The sequence below is a fragment of the Xylocopa sonorina genome, chromosome 1 (genome assembly GCF_050948175.1).
Source record: "Xylocopa sonorina isolate GNS202 chromosome 1, iyXylSono1_principal, whole genome shotgun sequence".
Taxonomy (NCBI): domain Eukaryota; kingdom Metazoa; phylum Arthropoda; class Insecta; order Hymenoptera; family Apidae; genus Xylocopa; species Xylocopa sonorina.
The window spans coordinates 19,857,136-19,882,356 of record NC_135193.1 but is presented as its reverse complement, the minus strand read 5'-3'; the positions used below and the strand labels follow the sequence as shown (position 1 = coordinate 19,882,356).

Genomic DNA, 25,221 nt, shown 5'->3' with positions numbered 1-25,221 from the left:
AAAACAAAAAAAGGTACATTTTATCAATGCGATAATTCCTATGCGCCATTCCAAGTCTTATCATGTTGTACAAAATAATTAGATTCTATCGACAACAGTGAAACCAAAATTCTTTACTTATACAATATTGTTTTCACTTTCCATATTTTGAAACATTTCCATTTAAATAGAATCAAACAAAATTTTAGCGATAGAAACAAATCTTCTACTTTTCTGTATGATGCAAATGGATTAAATTCCCAACAATCGTAATCCTCTTTCGTCTTCGCTCAATATCGTTTTCCCTTTCCATATTTTGAAACATTTCCATTTAAATAGAATGAAACAAAATTTTAGCGATAGCAACAAATCTTCCACTTTTCTGTATAATGCAAATGGATTAAACTTGCAGCAATCGCAACCCTCTTTCGCCTTCGCGATGATCGCAGCCATCGTTCCTTCCAAATGGAAGAAAAAATAGAAGCACGCTTTGGTCGCATTACAAAGAGGGTTGACTGCGATCGGATCGGATGTACCATTTGGAAAGTATCGGGTGGGACGTCAAGATCAGGGTGAAAAGAGAAGGGGTAGAGACGAAGAGCAGGTTGGAAGCTGAATTCCTCCCTTCCACCACTTGTTCGCCTCCATTCAAGTTTCAGTTCGCGATCCCTACTTCGATTACTTTCGTGACAAGCGTACCGGCAGTTGATTGCAGGTCAGTTGTGGTTCATTCCTCGTGAAGGTAGTACACCTGCCGCGATTCGTGCTATAGATGTCACAGAGCTACGGGCTGAGGATCCATCGCGACTTCGCGTTTCACGTCGACGAGACCCAGCCGCCTGATCGGATATCCGGTGTTACTGCTCGCGCATCCCCTCGCCTTTCGTCGATCGATCGGTTAAGATGAAGAAGGTACGAAAAACCATGGAAGAACCGTGTTTTCGCGTTCGATTTTTTTTTATTTTGCTCGAAAGGACTTAAGGAGTGATCGAGTAGCTCGATCGACTTCAATTTTTGAAGAACGCGGAACTCGAAGGATGCATCGTTTGTATACGTAGAACAATGTTTCTTTTTGTTGGTAGAGATTATAAGAGCTCGAACGATGGGTCGATCGGTTAAGATGAAGAAGAATCTGCGTTCGATTTTTATTTTGTGCGAAAGGATCGAAGGAGTGATCGAGTAGCTCGATCGACTTCAATTTTTGAAGAACGCGGAACTCGAAGGATGCATCGTTTGTATACGTAGAACAATGTTTCTTTTTGTTGGTAGGGATTATAAGAGCTCGAACGATGGGATCGATCGGTTAAAATAAAGAAGGTTCTGCGTTCGATTTTTATTTTATGCGAAAGGATCAAAGGAGTGATCGAGGCATTCGATGTAAGAATCGATTGATTTTAATTTTTGAGGGACGCGAACTCGAAGAATGCGTTGTTTATATCCGTAAAATAGTGTTTTCTATCGTTGGTGTCGATTATAAGAGTTTGAACGACAGAGTCGGATCGTTTCATAATCGTCGCGATTTCAAAAGCCAAAATGTAAGCGAATCCATTTGTCAACAGAGATAAAGAGGACCGATGACGCGATAAAGATTGCGCGGTAATATCTGCCGAAAAATGTGAAAGGCTTTGCGGGATCGCGCGTGTCGAAAGTGAAGATCCATTCTTCAACTCTGAACAAGTTTCGAGCATCGATTCGTTAATCAGAACTGGTCTAATTAAAATGTTGCATCATCTGTTGAGTCAACCCTTGCATAATACGATTAATTCGTGTCGTGTTAGATGAGAACCACTCTATAAAAAACTCGGAAGTACATAAAATATAAAACAAATTGACTCGTTTTGCATTATAGAAAAATTTCATTCTGAGAGCAGCAAGTTATGACGCATAAATATTAAAAAATAAAATTTTATAAATACAAAGTGCAAGATATAATTTAGTGGATATATGAGATTAGGCTATCGGAATTTCAGCTTCGTGTTATATGGAAAATTTGTTGTAAAGGCTATGGTGCTAGAAGAGGGTTGACTGTACGATTATGAGTCAGGGTAGATATAGAAGAGACTAAGGTACCAAGGACCTGTACATTAAGTATTATGATATCTAAGAATACTTTTCCATTGCAGACGATGTTAATAGTCGTCGTTCCTTCGTTTAACGGACAGTTTGACTGCAATAGAAAGTTTCTACGTGTGTTTATTAACCCTTTGGACTCGAGCGTTAGCGATATTGCTAAAATAACAATCTACAATTTTAGCAAACTGTGTCTACCAGCGATAGAAAATTTCCATTTTAGGGAAGCGTGCATCTCTCAAAAAGTTGTGCTAGCACAAGTTCGAGTATCCTCTGTAATTACTAATCAATGTCGATGTCCTCTTAGAGAAGCTACGCTAGACTCGCAATATCCTCGAGTGCAAAGAGTTAACTCTTCGAGGCACAGTATTCGAAAAATTAGAAAAATTAGAGAAAAATTCGCAAATACTTCAATGACTCTGTCGAATTAAAGGAAAGAAGTTTCTTCGAGTTTCTTCTGGTAATCGCGGAGTAATGCAGTGGATGTCGAAGTGAAAAGGACAAATGGTCACGCGACTCCGTTTAAAACATCGACGACATCTCGATACGAAACTTCCACGTGATATTCCGATAGTAACGATGATCATTATCAGATGATCATTATCACACGAAATCGCACGTTCATCCCTTAGTTAACGTGTCTCTCTCGTTAAACAATTCCGTTGTTTACACGATAAATATTGTAAAAGGATTCTACTTGGCTCGATCCCGTTTCACGTATTTCCAAAATGATCTCCTCACTCGCTCGACAATTTTTATCTTCGAATTGATAGAATACAAAAGATCAGAACGTGTTTTAATACAACGTTCACAATGATAACGAAGTTTCATTGCTATTATTCTCTGTGAATCTTCGTCGATTGGTATAAAAACGAAAGCAAGATCGAAGCTAACGCAAAGATCGCTTTGCTGCGTACTTTTTACACCGCCAATTGATCCAATTACGAGATACTTGACCTTCCATTTTGCTTCTGTCGAAAGTTAAAAGACATTATCGAAATCTTATCGATTTTTCTGTAGAGCTGATACGGTTATTTCGGTAATCGAGAACGTCGTAGTTCCCTCGGTTCTCCTCTGTCGTGTAACGAGGAACTTTCGAACGTATGTAGGCTACAAAGACCTTGCACGCACTCTGTATCCGTGGATAATAAAAAAATATACGTTACGCAAGAGAGGTAGAGGCGGAATGGAAATTTTTCCGAAACGGATCGGGAAAGTAAGCGCGATAATCGGCGATATTTCCTCGATTCCAGCGTTCGCGTGCTTCGCGCGATCCAAGGGGAGCAGTTTTTCCTGTTTCGCGATCGATGACGTAGCATTTAGAGCAATTACGAGGAACCAGCGGTTAGCGGCCTCTCGACTCGTCGAAGTTGCTTGCACGACCCACTTCGATCGGTCAAACCAAACGAATCTCTCCAAATCCTGTCCAAATTCGCGAGTCGACGATAAAAGAGACATGGCGAGAGAAGAGAAAATTTCTCTTGGATCTCAGCGCTCTCGTTTATTTTTAGAATAATTTATGGATTCTACGGAGCTTAAAGGTGAGCAAGTTGCAAATGACGGTGTCCTTCGGCTAACCGTAGCGATCGAAAAGAATCGAGCCTCGAGGCGAAGCTGCGTTATCCTTCTTCCTCTCGTCGCCGAGACGAACTCGCGCGTAATTCAATTTCACGTGTAAGTTTCAAAGGGGCGAACGGTTGGTGCAATTGTCGTTGCGAAATAGAAACGTTGAATATAGTGAAAGCGTTGTTTCAAGAGCAAATATTCGTCGCTGTACTATAAACGGCCTTATGTAAAGGAGCGTGTTCGCGCGAGCGTGAAAGTTCAACTAATTTTTCATCAACCCGCGCATAACAGGGTCAACAAACACGACGTGGATAACGCGTACCGTGGGGCTGCCTGTTTTTTAGGCCTTTTCTTACGATAACATCATTTCCCTCGATTACGTAACGCGGTTCACTAAAAAACAATTACATGACGCGAGAAAGTTTCCTCGTTTCCTTTTTTTTTTTTCTCCTCCTCGAGGTAATTTCATCTTCTCTACGAGCTAATGTTTGCTATTTGGGAAAAGAAAAGGAAACGAAGGTGTGACTTAAAACGGTTTGAAAAAAGAGACGTTTAATTTTTTAAAAGTCGAAGAAAATTCGCAGGAGGGGTGGATGTAGAGAAAAAATTCTGAAAATCCGACGAACGCACTCGGCTAATGAAACCAGCGAACGAATGCGATAAAGTAGCGAAGAAAACTGGAAATATTCGAAGGCGTTTTAATGATCCAGCTGCGGAGAGACTCCTGTAATGGGTGCTATTACGTTTGATAGTATGAAATGATTGTAAAACCGTTCGACGGGCCTCTTCTACGCAATACTTGGAATATTTCAATAGTCTCTTGGGAATATTCGTTCTACGTACACGGAGGATGATTCTCATCCTTCATTAGTGAAATTAGTCAGCGAAGCGACGAGATTAGCTAAATTTCCTACTGATTATTATTCACGATTCTCCCTTTCGGCGTTAGTTTCGCAATCGCCTCTGATGCAACCGGTTAGAAATCGGATCGGTTTGTTGTATCGCAACAGATTAGAATCCCCGGCGTTCTATCATAATTCGATACCTGAACACGATGGATACGGTTTTATTTAGCGTGCAACCATGACCGAAATCGCATCCAACGATGGTAAATGCACTCGCATCGATTCCTGCGACGCGTCTGCTCCCTGTTATTTCACGTAGCACCGTGACCGACCGTTTTGAAATACCCATTCGATGGCTCATCGAAACGTTTGGTAACTCGCGTAATTCCACCACCATGATTTAACTATGCGCCGACTTGTTTGAGGTATGCAGCTTCGACACAATCGTGTTTGCCTAGTTCAGCGGTTCTCAGATTTCCCTGTGCCACCCTTCTGGGGCTAAACGAAATCCTTCGAAAGCCGCGAGTTATCCTCAAAGAGGCATTCGACTCGGTGAATTCTTCTCTGAGTACTTCAGAGGAGAATAAAAAAACAGCGTGCAATTAAATGCTGACAATTTAATGCTCGGTTTCTTTAATGCGACGAGGAAAACTGTTTGTTCTACCCTTGGCACGCGGTGACTTCACGGAAGTTGGCAATGGAACCTATTGCTAATGTCTATCTGTAATAGAAAATTCTTGTTTCAATAAAGGACTTTGAGGAAACGTGTATTACTCAGAAAGTTAAGATGGAGTAAGTTTAAACTCCGTAATTGCTAATTAATTCGGATGCCTCTTCAGAGGAGACATCCGATTGGTACGCTAGACTTGCGATGTCCTTTCAGAGAGGACATTTAAGTCGTGTGCTAGACTTGCGATACCCTCTCAGAGAGGACACTTAAGTTGTGTGCTAGACTTGCGATACCCTCTCAGAGAGGACATTTAAGTTGTGTGATAAACTTGCGATATCCCCTCGAAAAGGACATCCAAATTCAAAGGATCAAATATTATAGCCGCGAAATCCAGTTTGAGAGCCTCTGGTCCATTTAATCACACTGCACGGATACGTACGCAATAATAATTATATAGGATAATTGCACGCTACTTCTTACACGATACATTTCGTTGCTTACGATCTTTCTCTGTAAATAAAGTCTTCGAAACAGTGTTAAAAAAAAAGTATACGTGTTATATTATAAAATATTGCAGTTTAATTGGAAGATATTAATGTCGTTTGATTGATGTCTGCGATATTTCGTGCACATTGCACGGCTGTATCGAGACAGGTAATTTACAACCTGTATCGCGTGTAATATTTCAGGCTGTCGAAAGTGTCCTTGCAAACTAAACAGGTATGCCCGCGCAGAGAGTATCGCTCCTGCCGTGCCACGGTTCTTTCGAGCCGCATAACTCCGCGATAGCGCAGAACGTAACGCTGCGCGATCGCACCTTTAAATGAGAGTTAAATCGCCTCGAGTAATGCCATTGTTAAACGATTTCTTTTCGCAGCAAGGGAAACAAAACGCGGCTTTCATCGGGGACGACGGCCACGCGACCACCGATTTCCAACATCCGAGCAAACGCAGCGACGAAAAGGTGACTGAACTGCCTGGCAATTTTTCTGGAACACGGCATTCCGCCCTTTCACTTTTACAAAATACTTGAAATTAATATTCACCGACGATAGCGATGTGACGAGTAATCAGAGAATTCTGTTTTGCTCGCAGTTTCAAAGTAACCAGACGTACAATTTCGATTATGGGATCCAAAACGATAGGAAACTGCCGCTTCCTCTGTCGCTACCGGAAGAAATGGTAAACGCATCGAATTCGTAAAGAACTATCTCTAATTTCTCGACAGGAACGAGTTATGTTAATTTAATATCGCAATCCCTAAAGTCGGTTACAGAGAACGAAGAGGAAAGGGCAACCTGGGGCAACGGATTGGAATTCTTGATGTCCTGTATCGCCATGTCCATAGGCCTTGGGAATGTTTGGAGATTTCCGTTTACGGCCTACGAGAACGGCGGTGGGGTATTCCTGATACCCTACATCATCGTTTTATTCCTCGTTGGTAAACCGTTTTATTATCTGGAGATGATAATGGGACAGTTCTGCAGCAGATCGTCGGTGAAAATGTGGACAGCAGGTACGCGAACGCGATGTAACAAATTGCTGCGACATTAGAACATTGACAGAGCTTATTTCGATATTAGAATAACTGTAGATTTTCACTTGCGAACAGAAACAATCTCAAAGTTCGGAGTAACATTCTGCGAAAATTTGGCCTGATTTTTGAAAGGTGGTCGACCGCGTTTATAAAGCATCCACGCTATCGAAGTTCGAGCAAGAACTGCAACAATTATGGACCGGTTTCGCGAGTCAATATCGAGCAGGACGTCTGGGAAATCCCTGGATTACATACTTCTGTACGCTCGGTGTGATACTTTCGCGTACGGTTAAATCACGTCTGATAAATCACTATTGTTACGACCGACACGAGTTTTATTGTGCCTCGATTAGAATTGAAGGAAAAGTGATCGATCGTCTGTTGGAACCAACGCGATAAGAGAGTTCGACATGTTTAAAGTGGTCCAGAGGCTTTCGTACAAAGTTTGCCAATGTATCGTACAATTAAAGATAGCAATGAGATACGACACGAAAAAAATTCCACGAACATCTGATTAAAAAACGATAGAAAAATATATTTGAAAAATTGGCGAAGTGATTACGCGTGACGACTCGTTATCCATCCGAGGGTTCGTGTAACAACGCCTTTTTAGACCATTCGTATTAGTCTTGAGGACACCCACATGGTCTTTTTTTATATCATGGAGCTTTGAATTTTGGAAGCTCTCAAAGTTGTTGCTCTTGCTTCGTAGCGGAGATTCGAAAACTCTGGCGAACACTTCCGGTTCCCTCGAACGCCATGGCCCACCCAAATTCAGGCCAAGCCTCAAAGAGGGGCGACACAACGTAGAAATGCACGCGGCCCTCTTCGATCGCTTTTGCACTCTGCTATCCGATATTTCTTGCACGTATCCATACGAAACACAGGAACGATCATAACACTGGAAATGAGAATTAATCGTTTGTTTACAGTACCCGCGTTTCGAGGAGTCGCCTGGGCACAAATGTTCTCCACGCTCGCCGTAGGAACTTACTATTGCTCGTTGATGTCGGTGACTCTCCTCTATCTAATTGGAAGCTTCCAATCCCCACTTCCTTGGTCCACGTGTCTGACGGAATGGGGTGATTCCTGCGTCGATTCAGGTGGTGCTTTCAACATCACCAAGCGAAACAATACCAACGTGATCAGCTCTGCCGAGCTCTACTTTAGGTAAAGCTTTATGAATAAATTCCTTTGCTCTTTTATTCAGTGTATTACGAGTTATCCATCAAGTGTTACGTGGTAGGCAAATAAAACAGGGCGACGTAATTGCACGATGTAATTCTCTGTTTCTTGTTTCTTATCAGGAAAACGGTGTTGAAAGAGAAACAGAACATCGACGACGGTATAGGCCTTCCAGACTGGAGGTTGACGATTTGCCTGCTCGTCGCGTGGGGCTGCATATTTGCTGTCTTGGCACGTGGCGTGAAGAGCTCAGGGAAAGCGGCCTATTTCCTCGCGATCTTTCCTTACATCATCATGATAAGCCTGCTGGTCAGAGCGGTAACGTTGGACGGCGCGGTGAACGGGATCATATTCTTCATAAAACCAGATTGGACGAAGCTGTTTGACGCGCACGTCTGGTACGCTGCTGTCACCCAGTGCTTTTTCTCGCTTTCAGTGTGCTTCGGCGGTGTCGTCATGTACTCGTCGTACAACGAGTTCAGGCACAATATATACAGGTTACTTTCTCAATATAAAATAATGGTAAATTAGAAAACGACTAACACAAACCATCGAAAATCGCGCGCACCCCCTCTTCTATTTTTTTATTACTCTTTGCAGTTCTCGTTTTGTAAAACACGTTTTCTTCGATGGAAATTTGAAAGAATTCGTTGCGAAACAATAGAATGAAAAACAATGCAACGTAATTGTAGCCTTGTTTAAAACTCAAGAATTAACAACGCTATAATTTACGATCGCTAAATAGGCAGCAATTACGTAACTAGTTTTATAGTTAGTCCTGGATCCAAATTTGGGATGCTGCCGTGTATAAACTGGAAATTTTGCGTAACTTTGTCTAGACGTGGGGTTCTTCTATCGTTTTTTTCTTTTTCAGAGACGTGATAGTGGTAACAACGTTGGACACATTCACCAGCTTAATGGCTGGCTTCACCATTTTTGGCATCCTTGGTAACTTAGCTCACGAACTGGGCACCGAGGACGTCAGCAACGTTGTCCGGGGGGGAACCGGTCTTGCTTTCGTCTCTTATCCAGATGCCATTGCAAAGTTCACTGTTCTGCCACAGGTAAGATTTCGCCTATCAAACATTCAGGTTGTCAGTAAGTATCAACATCCTTCGAACCTGTTCGCCAAAGAAAATCAAACTTTTTACTACATTCTTGTCTAATCTCTCATTTGATTAATCTTGTATTCATTTTCAGTTATTCTCCGTACTATTCTTCTTAATGTTGTACGTCCTCGGCATTGGAAGCGCCATCGCAATTGCTGGCTCACTAATCGCAATCATCAGTGACCAATTTCCAAATTGGAAGCACATCTACGTAGTACTTGGCACGACCTCTTTTGGATTTTGTATTGGCATTATTTACTGCACACCTGTAAGCGATACCATTGATTTTTATATTAAGCACACTAGATACAGTTTCTAGAGAATGTTTTCAACTGATTATTTACAGGGTGGTCAGTTCATGCTAGAATTAGTCGACTACTATGCAGGATCCTTTGTAGTATTCATTCTGGCTACTCTAGAAATAACTGGCATCTTCTGGGTGTACGGATTGGAGAATTTCGTGGACGACGTGGAGTACATGTTGAACAGAAGACCGTCGGCATATTGGAGGCTTTGCTGGGGCATAGTTATTCCCATTTTACTGGCTGTGATTTTAATTTACACGTTAATCACTCTGAGGCCCCTCACTTACAGCGGTGTTCGCTATCCTGACAGTGCATACGGTTCGTAAATGAAAAATTTACAACGCACCATTTATTAAAATAATGTATTAAGTTATAAGAATCCATTTATGTAACTTACAGCTGCTGGATGGACTGTTTGCGCATTTGGTATCCTCCAAGTACCATTCTGGATGATTTATACTATGGTCTGTAAAAGAGATCTGCATCTGTCCGAGGTACGATCAACTTTATCCTTTCGAATGATAAATTTATATTTTTCTATACATCGGTATGATGAATTTTATAGATAATCAAGTCTTCGTTTGAACCATCCCCGGAGTGGGGACCAAAAAATACCAGAGAGCTGGCCTCCTGGCGCGAGTTTAAAGAGACCAAAAGGAAAATTCGAGAGAAAAGAGACTCTTCGAGGATCAAACAGTTCATTTACGTAATACTGTGCTGGGAGGATAAATTAGTGTGACAAGGATGGAATTTCACTCTGTTGGTCACGATTCACCACGCTTCACTCGACTATTAGAATACGTGTCGCGGAGGAACAATTTCGAAGCTGAACATTATCATTCATCGTCTTTATTCCACTAATTATTCACGTTTTATTTATGAGCTTTCTACACCCTCTGTATCATGTTCTTATAAATTATTAATTATTTATAAAAAAATGCCAAGAGGCACGCAGATATCGTTTCGAGTGCAACTAAGATATCGTTCGATTTCGAGCAATCTCCTCGGATTCAGCTTGCTGGAAACAGTGTGAAACGAAGAAATCTGAGATATTTACTTTCTATCTAAATTTGTTTAGAATACGATTAGACGAAAGTCAGATTGTTTCGAGATCTGCATCTATATATTGTTCACTGCAAAATTATCACACGGATCCCTGAACCGCAAATATAATCCATTTAAGACTTTACGTGAACGACTGGCCTCCAATATGGTATAATAAAATGTATTTTACGATGTAGAAAAGAAAAGTGACGAGTCTCAAGAATGAAATATGATGGGACGAAACGAAGTTAATAGCGAGCGTCTTCGAATGGAAACGGATACTTTTAGTGTCATACAAAACACAGTATTAAATACAGAATGGGACCAAACCAGAGAATTATTATAAACTGCCTTAGAACGCACGTGAAATGAGTTTAAAACGATCGTCCAATTTCATATCATTTTATTCGAGATATTTTTACCTTTATGTAGTCGTTAAGTTATCTAGGAACGCATTGTGCACCTTTAAAAAATGTCTCGATCACAGAATTTCGAATTACTCATCGTTCAAAACGCTCCAATCGTCGACAAATCCCTCCTCCTCCTCTTCCTCATATTCTTCCACCTTAATCGGCACCTCCTCTTTATCATCCTTTTTTCAATATAAGAAGCGTAGTTAACAGTTATTGTTGCACAGATTCAGACAAATGTACAATCTACGATTTTTATAAAAATATAATTATTATTGCACATTGCACTCACTCGTTGTACGACTCTTTCCCTTTCGATCATCAGTTCCAATTCGAATTCCTTTCTCCTCATCTCCCTCTCTTCGCAGATCTGAAATTAAAAAGAACCAATATGTAGATGATAAACGAAAACGTTCGACAACGAGAAGATGAAAAGGTCAATTAACTTTATAATTTAAGAGCCAATGAGCTAGATATTCGACAGGATCGAAAGGCTTTCTCATGACGATCTCTCGAAGAGCTTGTACCAAGGGTTTGCTCAACAGCTTCTTCAAGTACAGCCCATCTAATGATAAATACTCATTAGAAGAAGAGGGCGAAGACGCGGAGGAATCGATCTCGTCGCGACTTTTCATCTCCAAGTCCCACAACTCCTGCAATCTATCCGTATCCTCGCTGGTAAAACCCATTGCGTTTAAAAGCCTAAGGACAAATGATCGTTCTTAAATTAATACATGTATACTTCATTAATTAACGGTCTTAGTTACTAATTCGCTCTTTGCTTAGTCGCTGCTCGCTATTGACTCTTCAATCTTCACTCTATCGCTGCTCGCTAAATACTAACTACTTTCACTCCTCAGATTCACTCTGTTCTCCATGCATTCCTCATGCGTCACTTCCTCAGACGCTCGAGGTCACGTCCACACGACCCTTATCATTCTCAGTCACGCGATCCTGTCGCCAGGTCCTGTCGCTCGATTCCAAATACTCTTCTTTCGCATCTTGGTCTCTTGAACTCAAACGCACGCAGTCACTCCACTTATTTCATTCTAAACACTCTTCTTTCGCATTTCTCGAACCCAATCGCACGTAATTATTCTATTTATCATCTTCTAAACATCCTACCGTCCACGCATATCCATTTGCATACAATCAGAATCGTTCACACTCTACAAATATTAATTGGTTTACCTGCGACATTCTTCAGTGTAACCAACTTTTACAAAAGTACTGATGAAACTTTGGCTTAACGATCTCTCGCGCAAAAACTTTTCGATTTCTTCTCGAGGAGCTAATCTTCCATCCGATGCTGCTCCACTTCTTCCTTCCTTTGCAGTTTAAACGTTTGTTAATTTTATCCTACCTTTCTACTTTGATTCGTTTACAATTAAATCAATTGACGAAGAAAGAGCGCAAGATCTGTTTCGCTTTTAAAAAGAATTTTCAAAACAAACGATGAAGAAATAAAGCGCTATTTAATTGAAGTATACAAAAATGGTATTAGTTTCATCTTCTCGCCTTGAACTTGGAGCTTTCGGTTATCAGCTAAGGCTTTAATCACCCGAATCACCTCATTATGAGAAATATTGCTTTGCGACATTGATTATAATGTACTTGAAAATTCGTTGCCCATTTTTCTCTGAAACCAGAGCTAATAAAAAGATAGTCCAACAAAAAAGTCTGAGACATTAAGTCTTTCTTTGTAATTTCCTACGTAATTATATTAAAACTGTTATTACATATTCAACGCACTATTTCATCCAATTTGAGTTTCCGATTTTCTTCATTAAACTCCATGATTCATCTTTTTTCTCGAGGTTATATCTTCCTTCATCTCTGCTCTTCAGATAGTCGCCCATTAAACATTTTTAACACCAACTTCACATCGTTCTACCCAATAATCATCGTTTGCAAATACTGGTGTGTCGAATAATATCGTGCACAAAATTGAGTTACACAACGGAAGAGAGCAGTAAACGTCGGTATCAATGGTGAACAATACTGGCATTAACTGTCTTATCACGAATAATTGTTCTTAGTACTCTCTAATAATCATCGTTGCGATTCTTAAAGACGAAAAGTTACGATTTCGAAACGAGCAACGTTTCCCTCGATTAAATAAAAGTTCTATAAAAAAATATAATTGTTGCTGCGATTACAAAGATCGTAATTGCCTGCAATTAAAAGTAAAAATTCCATTTACGACGTATTGCAAAATTCATATCGCAAATGAATCGTTCGTTCGATGTAAACCATTCGCAGCTACTTATCACATCGAGAACGAATCAGTGGTATCTATTTTCGATCACAGAACACACTGCTGGAACTCGATGCCTACGACAGAATTAAACAAACTTGAGAATTCTAGAAAAATGCGCGAAAAAAGTAGCAAATCGTACTTCTCTGTCTTCGAATCTGAATAGCGCAAAGAAGATATCCACCGTTATCAAATGAAGTGTACGGAACTGCAATATAATCTAAATTGAGATCACGATCGCTTTATCGTCTAAGGTTTTTTCAGTGTCCGCCGGGGGTGCAGTATCGGCACACGTTTCGTAATATAAGAGGAGAGACGCTCGGTCGATCGACGGAGATCGCGAACGACCAAGTCCGTTTCTGGGTTTTCTTCCGCATACGAGGAACGTTCGTCGTCTTCTGGTTAACGAGTCATCCGCGTCCTGCTGCGACGAATGAACGAAGGAATGGTGAGTGATCGATCGCGTTTCTCTTCCTCTTTTATTGTTCCTTCGTAAAACCGTTTACGTGTCTCGTCGCACGGTGGAATGTGTAACGTTGCAGCAGACGCACGTTCGCCCTCGAAGCTAATTAAGTGTTGTCCATTGCGTGCCACGAATGCAATGAAAAATGTCGAGAACCTCTGTGTTGCAGCGTTATCGATGCAGATCTAGATAAATTGAATTCACGTTGATGTCAGCGTACCTGTTACTCGATGACTCGGTCCAGACGACACTCGACGATTAAATCGATCGAATTAATCGCGACTCGAATCACAGATACGCAATAAAACTGTTTCACGGATTTTGATTTTTTTTATACTTAGTTATAGTCGATGGAGTAGTGATTCTTTAGAAACGTGTGGACGTTGAATCGTTCTTGAATCTGGTAATTATTAACCGAGACACTTGTACACAGAGTGGCCCATTTTTCTCAAGTTTGATCGCTCGTCGTATTTGTCTTGGCTTCGTTCGAGATCCACGGATTACCTCCACGCTCCTCTCCAAAAAACAATAACGTTTCGAGTCCTCTCTTGATTACCAACTGGCAAAAACGCACTCGAACCAGTAGAGGTAACGTCACGGGAATCATTCGATGGAAAACTAGGACAGAATTTTCCCGGAACGATGGAATAGTAAAAGCTTCTCTGATTTACAATTGAGGTCGTCGCGAAAGTTGCGGCGAGCGATAAAACGGCTTTGAAATTGAACCAACCGCGATAGCGAGATTTGACTCACGCGATAAAACGCGTAAAAATTGAATTCGTCGTAATCTAGGACATAAAACCGTCGCTGATGGCGGTTTAATTGCGTGCGAGTGGTAATTTACGGGGGCTTCGTAGGATGATGATGGACGAAACGGTCATCGAAATCTGGCGTTCGCCGTGGACGAGGCGGACGAACGCAAGCCACGCGATGATCCGAGACGATCGATCACGGAATGCTTGGATCCACCAAAGGAAACGAACACGAGAAGCACCTGGAACAACGGATTAGAGTTCTTGATGTCCTGCATAGCGATGTCCATCGGTTTTGGCAACATCTGGAGGTTCCCTTTCACCGCTTACGAGAACGGCGGTGGTGTTTTTTTAATACCTTACATCATCGTCCTGTTCCTCGTTGGAAAACCATTTTATTACATGGAGATGATCATTGGACAGTTCTCTTCGTACTCCTCGTTGAATGTCTGGAGCGTGTCACCCGCGTTCGCTGGTAATTCGATGATTTCTCGTTTAAGGTTGATTATAAAGTGAGAAATGGCGTATTCTCTCCTTTTATTTTTGATACCAGGTATTATAGAAGGCGTTTGGTCCCTTACCAGAGTTTATCGTTTCAGGCGTCGGATGGTCCCAATTCTGCTCGACCGTGGCGTTGATGACTTATTACAGTTCCTTGATGGCCATCACGCTTTTCTTTCTGGTCGCCTCGTTCTCCGCTGAATTACCATGGGCGAGGTGCAGGGAAGAGTGGAGTGATTATTGCATAGATTCTAGTAACAAGATCGATGGTAATAATAGCAACAATATCAGCACGTTCGATGAATTAGTCAAGAGCCAACGAAGAAGTTCGGCGGAACTTTACTTTCTGTAAATCACTTTCTCCTAATAAACTACTTTATCCTCTATCGCGTTTAGAAAAACTGAATTTCTTGTTCTAACTCTGAAGGAATAGTTTTCAAAAAGTAACTCACCGTGGAATACATAACACGGGGGAATATTAAAACAATTATTAACATCATTACCAGATAAACACACGCGAGATGTAAAACGATTGACTGACATTTAATTTTTCAAAAAGTATACGCGTCGTTTAATCTGAGAAATAAATTGATCGTTCGCCTGATAATTTCAGAAAAGTGGTTCTTCAAGAAAAGAACACCATCGACGATGGGATCGGACTGCCAGATTGGAAATTGACCATCTGTCTACTCGTCAGCTGGCTTTCCGTTGTTCTGATCACGTTCAGGGGAGTGAAAAGTTCCGGAAAGGCCTCCTATTTCCTCGCGATCTTTCCATACGTCATCCTTATCAGCCTTTTGATCAGAGCAGTGACATTGGATGGCGCTGGAAATGGTATTCTGTTCTTCGTTACACCGCGATGGTCGAAGCTATTGGAGCCAACCGTTTGGTACGCGGCTGTGACCCAATGTTTCTTCTCTCTTTCCGTCTGCTTTGGCTCCATCATCACGTATTCGTCGCACAACGACTTCAAGCACAATATCTACAGGTAACGTTACCAATATTCGTCTTGTTAATAAATAGACTACAGATCAAGTCTTTGGTGACTCCCTTGTTTCAGAGACGCGATGATCGTGACTAGTCTCGACACTTTGACAAGCTTCATGGCGGGGTGCACAATTTTTGGGATCCTCGGGAATTTGGCCCATGAGATGGGCATAGAGGATATCGACAAAGTGGTGAAATCCGGCGCTAGCCTCGCGTTCATCTCCTATCCTGACGCTATAGCGAAATTCAATGTCCTGCCACAGGTAATCAATTTAATGCTGCGATTTACGTTCATCTGAAAAGTTGCATGCTATGTTTAATCTCTGTAATATTGCATTATATATCGACGAAATTTTGAATAGCAAATTAATTTGGAAATTTTTCGCAATCCTGAGTAGTTATTCGCGGTGCTGTTCTTCGTAATGATGTTCGTTCTGGGCGTGGGCAGCATCGTAGGAATGGTCTCAGGTATAATAAGTTCGTTGAAAGAGAAGCTTCCAAACGTGGAAATCTGGAAAATCGTTGTCACGGTCTGTTTAATGGGATTCGCTGTTAGCATAATCTACGTCACTCCGGTACGTACCTCACAGTTACATCATAATCATTTCTCTTCTGAAATTCGTAGCGATTTCGACGCTTATCTTACTGATTTTCTCGAACGTCGAATATTTTTAATTATTAATTGGAGTATTCGTGACACACAGGGTGGGCAATTTATACTAGCTCTGGTCGATTACTATGGCACGTCCTTCGTGGTATTCATTTTGGCCTTCTTCGAGATCACTGCTTTAACATGGGTCTATGGTTTGTACTTTCTGTTCTTTAATTTCTTCTCTTGCTTTTTTTCAAAGTAGCGTGAATACTTCTTTGTCGACAGGGATAGAAAATTTTCTGGACGATATAGAATTTATGCTGGGCAGGAAAATGAGCAGCTACTGGAGGATCTGTTGGTTCCTCGTGGCGCCACTAATTTTGATCACGATTTTCTTTTATACCGTCGCCACTCTGTCTCCATTGGAATACGGCGGAAGAGAATATCCCACCTCGGCTCACGTGGCAGGAACAATTCTGCTTTGCTTCAGTGTTTCTCAAATACCCTGTTGGATGATCGTGGAAATGCTAAGGAATAGAAATCTACCTGTGTTACAGGTACACACTGTACAATATATAAAACATCATTTACAAATTTAACATTTCTGTCCGTCGAATTGTAATTGTTTGTAGAATTTCAAAAAGTCATTCGCACCCGCACCGCAATGGGGACCCAGAGAAAGTGAATATAGGAAAGCTTGGCTCCGCTTCAAGGAGGAGAAAGAAAAGGAGAGGAGTGTCAGAACCGAGCCAAAGTGGCAGCAATTAATGTACATCTTAATTCGTAAAAACGACGCGAAAGGGGAGTACTAGCTGTTGTATAATAGATAATATCTCCTCGTGCAAAGAAACAATGTTTAAATTTAAGATAAAGAAGATCTCTGCCTCGAGTAATTTGTACTTGTCGCAATTCTTAAGCGTGAATATTATCGGGGCATATGAGACTTTGATTTATTTAATATTTCTGTCTAATGTACAATGTCTTGAGAGGCTGTAACGACTGTGCTATTCCCATTGCAGATCCTCTGAACCCGTGAAAGAAGTCAACGACGATCGATTCTCGTTGAATTTCAATTCAGTTAATTCCACGCAATTCCATTTAATCGTCTCCAATCAAGAATGTAACGAGCCGCGATTTTTTCCTGTTCAACCTGGCTATCCTCTTCGAATCTTTGAACTCTTTCCAATCTTTATACTTCATCGGATCCTTGGGACCCCAATCGGAACTCGACTTGAGAATCTACGAAATATAAATACAAGAATAACGTACAATTAACATTTTTCTACTACCCGTACTTCCATTTCCTTACATCCAAACAAGATTCCTCTTTGTTCTGTCTAAACCTGCCGACCGTCATCCAAATAGGAAGTTGAATCACTCCTAATCCTAAAAGTAGCCAGCCAACGACTGCAATAGGAATTACAGGTTGAAAGGAGACATTATGTAAGACGTTATCTTGTATCTTCCTTGAATAAAAGCATGGAATTTATCGTACCGTAAGCGGAAGTTGGGTAATATTCGCCGTTGTACTTGATAGGCCTCATCTCCGATAGGAAATAGAACAGAATGGAAAAAAGAGTCAACGGGGTTAAGAAACACCAGCAGAATCTCCAATAGCACGAAGGTCTTGTACCGACCATAAATTCCGTATCGTCCAAAAAATTGTCAACGCCTGTATATATAATATAATCATTTGAAACGATGTATTCGCGAACTCGTGCAAAAGATAAATGACAATTTACCGTATACCCAAGAAATAGCGATAACTTCGAAGCACGCTAGGAACACTATGATGAATGTCCCACCGAAATAGTCTACTAGATTCAAGATGTACTGTCCTCCCTAAAAAAGATTGACACAAAATGAAAAGAATTTTTTTTAGAGCTCAATATTGTCTTTAGAACTTTATCGTTATTGTTAACAAGATCAAAATATTCGTGGTAGACTTACTCGTGTGCAATATACAATGCCAACTAAAAAGCCAGCCAAAGAAACAGCACCGGAAACCTGCCAGTCTTGGAACCGGGGGAACTTGTCTTTGATGACGCTGTTAATTACCGCAGTGAAGGCCACAGTGGTACCAATTCCCAGGATGAACAACATCAGGAAGAAGAGCACTGCGAAAAGTTGCGGAACGACGGTGAATTTCGCAAGAGCTTCCGGATACGAGATAAAGGCGAGTCCTGTTCCGGCACGGACCACGGTGCTTATGTCCTCTTTGCCTGATTCATGGGCAAGATTGCCCAGAATTCCAAATATAGTCGTTCCTGCGATCAGACTCGTACCTAGATCCAGAGTGGTTACTAACGTGCAGTCTCTGGAGAAATGCGTTAGTTATCAGAATTTTAATCGATTAACCATTCCAAAGCAGACAAAACTTGCTCGATTACCTCAACACGTTGTGATCGAACCGATTGTAAGACGAGTACATGATAACAGCACCGAAACAAACTCCAAGGGAGAAGAAGGATTGCGTCACGGCCGCGTACCAGACCGAAGGATCAAAGATTTTCTCCCAAGTCGGCTTGAACAGGAATACAATACCGTCGACCGCTCCTTCCAACGTAACCGCTCTTACCAAAAGGCTTATCATGATCACGTATGGGAACAGGGCGAGGAAATACGCAGCCTTACCGCTGCTTTTCACTCCGTTACTGAGTACTATGAAGACGAAGATCCAGCTGGTGAGCAAGGAGAGAACTAGCTTCCAAGATGGTACTCCGAGTCCTTCGTGCATCCCAGCTTCATTAAGGACCACTTTACTAAAAATGGAAAACCAGTAAACTGTCGAGAAAGAGAATACGTAGACATTCGACTACCTACCGAAAGTACAAGTCAGCAGAGCTACTTTTGCTAACGTTCGCTGTTTCGTTATTGCTAGAATTACTATCGAAACAGGTGTCTCCCCATTCGTCCCAGCAGAAAGCCCAAGGGAGGACCGATTGGAAGCTGGCCAGCAGATAATACACCGTCAGTGCCATCAGCGAGCAATAGTACGTCACCACGAGGAAAACGGAAATGGTCACACCGTAACCGATCCCTGCAACAGTCGAAGGATTCGTGCTTTTCGATCTCTCTTCTGCAACGATGTAAAAGCAGAACTGTGGTAACTACCAGTACCTCTGAAAGCAGGGGAAACGGACCAGACTTCAACGCAGGACCTGCTACTGAATTGTCCTAATATCATCTCCATGTAGTAGATTGGTTTACCAACGATGAACAAGACGATGATGTACGGCACCAGAAACGCGCCACCGCCATTTTCGTACGCGGTGTAAGGAAATCGCCAAACGTTACCAAGGCCAACAGAAAACGCCACGCAGGACATTAAAAATTCCGCTTTGCTATCCCATTGTGCTCTACCTGTTTCATCCTCGAGATTAACAGCTGTTGACTTGCAAAATGAATATATATATGTAGATATCGAATTGAAATTTCAAGTGTAGAATAAGTAAAGACTTACCCCGTTCTCCAGCGGCTTCTCGTTCCCGGATATCACGGAAAGCCTGTACGAGCCTTCGATGTCGTCGTTACTCGCAAAATTAACCTGTGAACGGAAAGCAGACGGCTGAAGGATTCGCGATTAAACTCGACGTTAGCGAATTTCTTGGATTCTCGTTTACATAAGAGAGTAACGAGTCTCTCCCCGTTCTGAACTCTACGCAATTAACTTCAGCAATTGCGAACAGATTACAATAGATCTGATGTCGACGGGAATTCGCAAGAGACAATCGTCCAATCTCCGTTTCCACCGGTCGAGACATAAAAAGCGTAACAAACGGAGGAAGCATAAATTACAATTAAGAAAATGATTTTTCCTCTCTGCCTCTTGGAACGCGAAAAATCGTCTCGAATCCATTTCCTAGAGGAAGATAAAGTGTATAAAACAAGACAATAATTTGAGGAATTTTGTAAATATTGTAAAGGCGAGAGATATTTTCAGAAGTAGAGGAAAATACGCTAATTACGTCCAAACAGTGGATAAGTGTGACACGTGTCGAAGTGATTAGCAAAAATAGGTAACGTCGTCATTAAGATAAACGAATCTCGTTTCTAATTCGAGTTTATAGCTGCAATTTAGATTAGCTAGTAGAAAAGGCAGTCAATTTTTCGAACGACCGATCGTTTGCGAATTAATTTTTAAATAAACGTATCGTCGAAACTTAAAATCGAATCCAGAAACACATCCACGTGGAGAATACGTCCAAGTTACAATTTGTTCGAAAGAACTTGCGAACGAAGTAATTATTGCCCTGAAACATCCACCGTTTCGTCGATTCCTCCGGAAAAAATTATCCAAGTAATCGGAAACGTCTCTAATTACCACGAGATTCGCACGATTACGATCGAATGAAGGATACAAACCTTTGCGCAACGCATAATCGCTGGCGCATATACGATTGCACTGTACGAATTGTTCCCCAGTGATCTATGCACGACCTATGCAAGGCAAGAGCGTTTGGAAGACTGATCGACGACTTTGTTCTCTCGCTTCAACGTTGCGCCGTGAGAAATCTTGAAAATAACAGCTAGCATTATTATTATCATCGCTTGAAAAATAATCTTCGCTCTGTTTATACATACATACATCTCCTTTTACGACATACCCTACGATGGATCTTTCTATCTAAGGAAAAGGCAACATTTACGTTCGCCAAACCGACACACGCGCACCCGCTACAATATTTATCGTCCGTGAGAAAAAAGTGAAAGAAATGCTCGCCATTTTGTTAGAACGCAATTCATGATATCTTCGAACAATAGTAATACCACTGTAATAACACGGTATCTATGTAACAAACTTTCAGCGATCTGTTTCGAACACATTCACCGACACGTGCTAAAATAAACACTTTCGTTGATGGAAGTTAGTAATAAAGATTAAGTTACCAACACATCGATGTAAACCACGCGCAATTTTCAACATCGTATCCGAGTATCTATCCCTGCTGTTACCTGTTGATTAGAAAATGAACGTCTGCCTTGAAAATCCCCGGAGGTATCAATCTCGAACTCGAGAAATAATCACGAGCGGTGGAAAAACTGATACAGTGCACCAATTTTACTTTCTACGCTTGGCATTGCGGCTGAGGAATGCGTCTCGACGTTTTCTTCGTACATCGACTCGTTCTAAATGGTAATCGTACGAATCTTTTCAAGCATGACCAACGCCGCAATCGATTATAGATCTCTATTTTTATGCAACGGACGTTCTTTCCATTCCTTTGGAAAATGATCGTGTACCGTTAAGCAATAAACAGGAGGTGTCCTAACAGTTAATTGAACAACTTTCTTAACATGTTCAGTTGGTCACTTCGAATCGAGAGTCCTTGGTTTAGACGTCACAGATTTACTTTTACACGCGTATAAGTATATACATCATTTGAATAGGACGATAGTCTCTTTATCTTCAAACTTTTCCCATTAATTTTCTTCGTCATTGTTACTATACAACATTTGAGATATTTATCTCGTTACGTATATTATGTACACGTCTAAAGAAATCGCATGTCTATTTCAAACTTTATACGAATTCGTTGTATATATTTGCATATTTACAAAAGAAAAAAATTTTGGTAACTTCAATCTAAATCAGTGTGGCTACGACAGTGCAACTAATAAATTCCTTTCTTTCTTTTCTGAAGGAATTTACAGAGGAGAGAGATACAAAGGAGTGTTATTACAATAACTAAATGCTTATACAATAACAATTTCCATTATTTTAATTCTACTTTAGGAACGTCTCGATGAAACCGCCTCGATGCTGGAACTTCTTATCAGCCACGAATTCCTTCCATTCCAAGCGAATTTTGGGGTCTTTGGGTCCCCATTTTTCTTCGCATGGCCTGAACGCTGCTTTGATAGTCTGCATAATTCGAAAAGGATATCGTTATTCGATCCTCGATCGGATTATTACCGTGTTTTATTAAGGAATCACTTACTTCGATTAGAGATGACGATCTTAGATGTATGAGCTTCTGTAAAACATGACCAACGATCAGAAGAATTCCCAAAGAGAATAAAAACCATCCGATACCTATAAAAACGTTAATCGTAAACCAATTATTTTCACAAGAGAGAAACTCAATCAATTATTGAAATTTTATTCGAATGTACCGACCAAGAGCGTATGCAGGAAATGCTGCATTGTCATAAGTAGGCGGCTTGTACGTGGCGATCGTGTAAATTAAAATAACGATCATTAGCATCGGCGTAATCACAGCCCAACAGAATCTCCAGTAAATCGACGGTCTTCCGCCCAGCATGAAGTCCATATCGTTAAGGAAATTCGACAAACCGTAAATCCAAAAAGTTGTTATCATTTCGACGACACCGACGATGATGGACACGAATGTCCCGCCGTAGTAATCAACCAACGTCACAAGCCATTGGCCACCCTTAAATAATCGAAATTCGATTATCCTTATATTTTTCAAATATTTCTTCGAGAATTTTATAATACTCACAGGGGTGATATAAACAAGGCTGACAAAGAATCCGAACACAGTGACTGCGAGCACCAACTTCCAGTGTTTCACTTTTGGAAAATGGTCGCAGAGAATGCTGAAAATTGCGGCACAAAGTGCCACCGAGCTACCAACGCTGAGCACGTACAGCATCACGAAAAACAGAACGGCGAATAGTTGAGGAACTACTCCGAATCTGGACAAAGCCTCAGGATAAGAGATGAACGCCAAACCCGTGCCACCTCGTACTACTTGCGATATGTCCGTGGTGCCCAGCGCGTGGGCTAGATTTCCGAGGATACCAAATATCGTGCATCCTGCCAATAGGCTGGTGAAAGTGTCCAAAGTGGTCACTATCATCACGTCTCTGGAACAAACGGAAGTTACGGTTGTTTACCATCGTTACTCGAATTCATCGACGTCTCACGAAGTCTCACCTGCTAACGTTGTGCCTGAAATTGTTAAACGAAGAGTACGTGATGATAGGACCGAAGCAAACTGATAGAGAGAAGAAGCATTGGGTGATCGCGGCGTACCACACGTTTGGTTGCCAGAGTTTCTCCCAATCTGGTGTAATAAGGAAGAGGATACCATCGATCGCACCCTCAAGGGTCACTGCTCTGATCAACAGCGCAAACATGATAACGTAGGGAAACAACGCGAGAAAGTACACCGCTTTCCCAGTGCTTTGTATGCCACGGTAAAGCACAGCAAAATTGGTCGCCCAGCTTAGAAACAGGCAGATGGTCAGTTGCCAAGAGGGTAGTCCGATTCCATCTTCGATGCTGTCGTACTCGTTCAGCACGATCTTCCTGAAAGGTGATCCAATTGAACGTTTCAGAAGAGACAGTTAAAGATATGCGTAAAAGGAATGTTTGATCTATGTTTCTAGCGTAATCGAGCGAGCAACGAACCTGAAATACAATTCTGCGGAGCTGCGAAGGGTAACATTATAATTTACATCTGAACCGGTTATTTTATTCGTGTCGTTGTCCTTCGACGCAGCATCGACGCATTGATCCTGCCATTCTTCTCGGCAAAAAGACCAAGGCAATTCAGATTGAAAACTTCCTACCAGATAGTAGAGCGTTAAACTCATTAAAGAGCAATAGTAAGAGACAACGCAGAGCGCTGCGAATGCTTGGCCGTATCCTAAACCTGAAACGACACTTGCTGATTGTTATTGCATTCGATTTAATCGTGTTATCTCGTCTTATCTTATTATCCTATTACTTTGTGAAAGTTCGTAAAGAAAAGAGTGATTTTGCCTTGAAACCAGTGAGAAATTTGCCATTTATGTGGCGTTAAAGGAAGGATCGAAAGTAGATTGTTAGTAGATCTTTAATTACCTTTCATTGCTGGCACCATGGCCCACGTTTTCGCGCATGATTTATTGGTGAATTGGCCGAGAAGTGCCTCGAAATAATAGAAAGGTTTCCCGACGAATATCAGGACGATTATATAGGGTATTAAAAATGCACCACCTCCATTTTCATAGGCAGTGAACGGAAACCTCCACACGTTCCCAAGGCCCACCGAAGTGGCGATGCATGCCATTAAAAATTCTAGCTTCCCTCCCCATGCCTCTTTCTATAAAGGAAACACGTAAATGCAGCTGAACATATTTTATCGTTTCGCTGACGCTTCGCGCACGATATCCAACTAAATAATGAATGAGAACTGTAAAATATAAAATAGATAATGTACCGAGGAGTCATTTCCTGCGGTTTTCTGTTGCACCTCGGAATCCCCTTGCGATTTCTCGATATCGCCAACGTTATTCCCTCTTCGTTCGTCGTGGACATCTTCCATTTGAAACGCCTCGTTCGTGTAGTCATTTCGCGTCTGCAAACATTATATTTGTTATCCAAAAGCTTGTCATCGACTTTCGATCTATACACTGAGTTCTGATTTACACCAAAGTATCTCACATAAGTTCCGTTCCCAAATTTCTCCATGTCTATTGAAAAATCCCAGGACAATGTCACTCGAGGAACTTCATTCGTTGCAACACCAAATAATTATTCCAAACCAATGTCACTGTTCGAGATACCAGAAAACTACATCGTCATCAAGACGAACCACTTTTCTCGACGATCCACTTCATCGAATCATATCATCGCGCGCGAGCGAGATGTTTCACCGAGAAGGGAAAAAAAGTCCTCGAGAATCAGTCGCGAAATGATCGAATTGTTAATTGCGCGTTAATCGAGGCATCTCGTGTCCTTATACTATCTATTCAATGTCGACTGTCCACCATCGATGACAAACGCGATACTCGTCCGCAACTTGTCCGAGGATGTTCGATCATCGAGACCACCGTAACGAACGAGACTTAGACGAAAGCTGAGTTTTAACAACACGCGCGCACCGATTAGATACGTAAGGCCTAGACGTTCTCCTCCGTGGCTCGAAATTCATTTCTATGCACGACGCCGATACCAGCACGCGTCGCTAATTGCCGGGAATATATACACGTTCT

General features: G+C 41.5%; 5 protein-coding genes across 8 annotated transcripts; 2 read left to right on the top strand and 3 right to left on the bottom strand.

The window, feature by feature from the left end:
* Window positions 1-699: 699 nt before the first annotated feature.
* LOC143426492 (sodium-dependent nutrient amino acid transporter 1) lies at window positions 700-12,330 on the top strand. The gene is made up of 12 exons (XM_076900008.1): window positions 700-891; window positions 6,008-6,094; window positions 6,226-6,312; window positions 6,397-6,646; window positions 7,600-7,837; window positions 7,975-8,349; window positions 8,727-8,916; window positions 9,053-9,229; window positions 9,308-9,584; window positions 9,666-9,760; window positions 9,832-10,023; window positions 12,319-12,330. The coding sequence occupies exons 1-11, from the start codon at window positions 883-885 to the stop codon at window positions 10,003-10,005; spliced, it is 1,959 nt and encodes a 652-aa protein (XP_076756123.1). The 5' UTR covers window positions 700-882; the 3' UTR covers window positions 10,006-10,023; window positions 12,319-12,330.
* LOC143427802 (uncharacterized) lies at window positions 10,732-12,579 on the bottom strand. Its single transcript, XM_076902296.1, has 7 exons — window positions 12,473-12,579; window positions 12,291-12,371; window positions 12,106-12,139; window positions 11,912-12,048; window positions 11,167-11,422; window positions 11,013-11,090; window positions 10,732-10,902 (listed from the first exon to the last, which is right to left on the bottom strand). The coding sequence occupies exons 1-7, from the start codon at window positions 12,577-12,579 to the stop codon at window positions 10,807-10,809; spliced, it is 789 nt and encodes a 262-aa protein (XP_076758411.1). The 3' UTR covers window positions 10,732-10,806.
* Window positions 12,580-13,144: 565 nt separating this feature from the next.
* On the top strand, window positions 13,145-17,109 carry LOC143426536 (sodium-dependent nutrient amino acid transporter 1). 2 transcript variants are annotated; one of them, XM_076900076.1, is made up of 9 exons: window positions 13,145-13,425; window positions 14,298-14,667; window positions 14,792-15,041; window positions 15,307-15,681; window positions 15,754-15,943; window positions 16,079-16,255; window positions 16,385-16,484; window positions 16,558-16,829; window positions 16,905-17,109. In XM_076900076.1, the coding sequence occupies exons 1-9, from the start codon at window positions 13,411-13,413 to the stop codon at window positions 17,082-17,084; spliced, it is 1,929 nt and encodes a 642-aa protein (XP_076756191.1). In that variant the 5' UTR covers window positions 13,145-13,410; the 3' UTR covers window positions 17,085-17,109. The 2 variants fall into 2 exon arrangements, with proteins under 2 accessions (XP_076756191.1, XP_076756202.1); XM_076900087.1 differs by lacking the exon at window positions 13,145-13,425 and having other exon boundaries at window positions 14,318-14,639.
* A 201-nt stretch (window positions 17,110-17,310) lies between these two features.
* LOC143426140 (sodium-dependent nutrient amino acid transporter 1) lies at window positions 17,311-20,777 on the bottom strand. 2 transcript variants are annotated; one of them, XM_076899346.1, is made up of 10 exons: window positions 20,638-20,777; window positions 19,736-19,819; window positions 19,393-19,666; window positions 19,096-19,312; window positions 18,663-19,034; window positions 18,223-18,589; window positions 18,015-18,114; window positions 17,768-17,944; window positions 17,582-17,679; window positions 17,311-17,511 (listed from the first exon to the last, which is right to left on the bottom strand). In XM_076899346.1, the coding sequence occupies exons 1-10, from the start codon at window positions 20,650-20,652 to the stop codon at window positions 17,371-17,373; spliced, it is 1,845 nt and encodes a 614-aa protein (XP_076755461.1). In that variant the 5' UTR covers window positions 20,653-20,777; the 3' UTR covers window positions 17,311-17,370. The 2 variants fall into 2 exon arrangements, with proteins under 2 accessions (XP_076755461.1, XP_076755470.1); XM_076899355.1 differs by having other exon boundaries at window positions 19,393-19,635; window positions 20,638-20,654.
* Window positions 20,778-21,979: 1,202 nt separating this feature from the next.
* Window positions 21,980-25,220, bottom strand: LOC143426896 (sodium-dependent nutrient amino acid transporter 1). Of its 2 annotated transcripts, none has more exons than XM_076901840.1 (9): window positions 25,111-25,220; window positions 24,447-24,584; window positions 24,089-24,329; window positions 23,654-23,897; window positions 23,177-23,551; window positions 22,740-23,106; window positions 22,394-22,670; window positions 22,215-22,309; window positions 21,980-22,138 (listed from the first exon to the last, which is right to left on the bottom strand). In XM_076901840.1, the coding sequence occupies exons 2-9, from the start codon at window positions 24,549-24,551 to the stop codon at window positions 22,001-22,003; spliced, it is 1,842 nt and encodes a 613-aa protein (XP_076757955.1). In that variant the 5' UTR covers window positions 24,552-24,584; window positions 25,111-25,220; the 3' UTR covers window positions 21,980-22,000. The 2 variants fall into 2 exon arrangements, with proteins under 2 accessions (XP_076757955.1, XP_076757146.1); XM_076901031.1 differs by lacking the exon at window positions 25,111-25,220 and adding an exon at window positions 24,671-24,806.
* Window position 25,221: the final 1 nt, after the last annotated feature.